This window comes from Tenrec ecaudatus, chromosome 2 (genome assembly GCF_050624435.1).
Source record: "Tenrec ecaudatus isolate mTenEca1 chromosome 2, mTenEca1.hap1, whole genome shotgun sequence".
Classification (NCBI taxonomy): domain Eukaryota; kingdom Metazoa; phylum Chordata; class Mammalia; order Afrosoricida; family Tenrecidae; genus Tenrec; species Tenrec ecaudatus.
The window spans coordinates 139,327,418-139,328,776 of record NC_134531.1 but is presented as its reverse complement, the minus strand read 5'-3'; the positions used below and the strand labels follow the sequence as shown (position 1 = coordinate 139,328,776).

Below are 1,359 nucleotides of genomic sequence, written 5' to 3'. Positions count from 1 at the left end.
TCTTTTTGTTTCCGAGAATGAATAGGGACATGAAAGGACAGCAATTTGATAACATAGAAGGGGTGGGGGGAAAATGAGGGAGGTGCTGTCAGCCGTCCAAACAGATGAGTTTGAAAAATGTTTCCAAGCCTGGTCTGCCCATGTACAGAGGGGGGAACCATGAAGGGAGGGCAACAGAGCAGTAAGGGGAGCAAGTAACCAAGTCCCTGAGGAATCCTGAACATAGACTTTTGACTCAGGGGCAGGGGCTGGCACCTCATCAGACCCAACTGGAAAGCACTCATAAGAGTCAGTAGACAGGCTACCGACCGAGTTCCGGCCCACGTCGCGGACCGCCAAGTTGTGCGCTGAGAGCGTCGGAGCCAAGCCGGGCTGGTCAGGATGATCACGGACGTGCAGCTTGCCGTCTTCGCCAACCTGCTGGGCGTGTCGCTCTTCTTGCTTGTCGTTCTCTATCACTACGTGGCCATCAACAATCCCAAGAAGCAGGACTGAGAGTGGCGCTTTCTCAGCCCCAGGGTTCCAGGACCTAGTCTGAGGCGAGATGGAGGGTGTGAGGGCCCGCCCTCACCCTTCCCTTCATCCCTTCTGCCCCTCACAACATATACAGCAACTATGCCTGGAGCTTTCCAAACAACTTTTATTTCCTCAAAGTCTTCCTTAACCCTTTGGAACAAGAAGCTGCCACTGAATAGGGCCCACTATAGGGGCTGCTGGCTTTTGTACCCCCCAATATAAAAATATAGCTATATATTTTTGTGGTCCCCCCCCAAAAAAAGAGTCAGTAGACAGACCTGGAACTAGCTATCGTTTTAATTTTTGTTCTTTTCTTCCACCCTATAACTATATAAGATAGGCAGGACAAATAATCCCGAGGAGACAATAATGGGGTGGTGGTCCTGGGGGACATGGGAGAGGAGGAGATGAGGAGGGGGAGCAGGGAGTCAACAATCTCAGAGATCAGTGGGCAACAAGAGATCTAAAACTGACGGTGAGGAGGCCTGGTAAGGTTTGATCAAGTGTAATGTATCCAAGAGGAATTACTGAGAGTCGAGTGGAGGGTGAGCATGCTAGTGGGACAGGTGGAAGGTAAAAGGAAAAAGGGGAAAGAAGTAGGAACCAAAAACTACTTAGATAGATATAACTATAGGTTATGCATAAATGTAAATATATTAATTTATAATGAAAGGGATAGAGGCCAATGTCCATAGAATTATATGTTAAGTATTAATATAGCAGATGGACTTGGGGCCTCTACTCAAGGCCTCCTTAAATACAAGAACACTTTGTTCTAATAACCTGGCACTTTTTGATACTCATCTTCTGGACATGATCACTGAAGGTAAAATGGGTGCATAA

General features: G+C 47.5%; 1 protein-coding gene across 1 annotated transcript; it reads left to right on the top strand.

The window, feature by feature from the left end:
- The first annotated feature begins 306 nt into the window (after positions 1-306).
- On the top strand, positions 307-535 carry LOC142440997 (dolichyl-diphosphooligosaccharide--protein glycosyltransferase subunit 4-like). Its single transcript, XM_075543114.1, has one exon. It carries the CDS (start codon positions 382-384, stop codon positions 493-495), a length of 114 nt encoding a protein of 37 aa, XP_075399229.1. The 5' UTR covers positions 307-381; the 3' UTR covers positions 496-535.
- Positions 536-1,359: the final 824 nt, after the last annotated feature.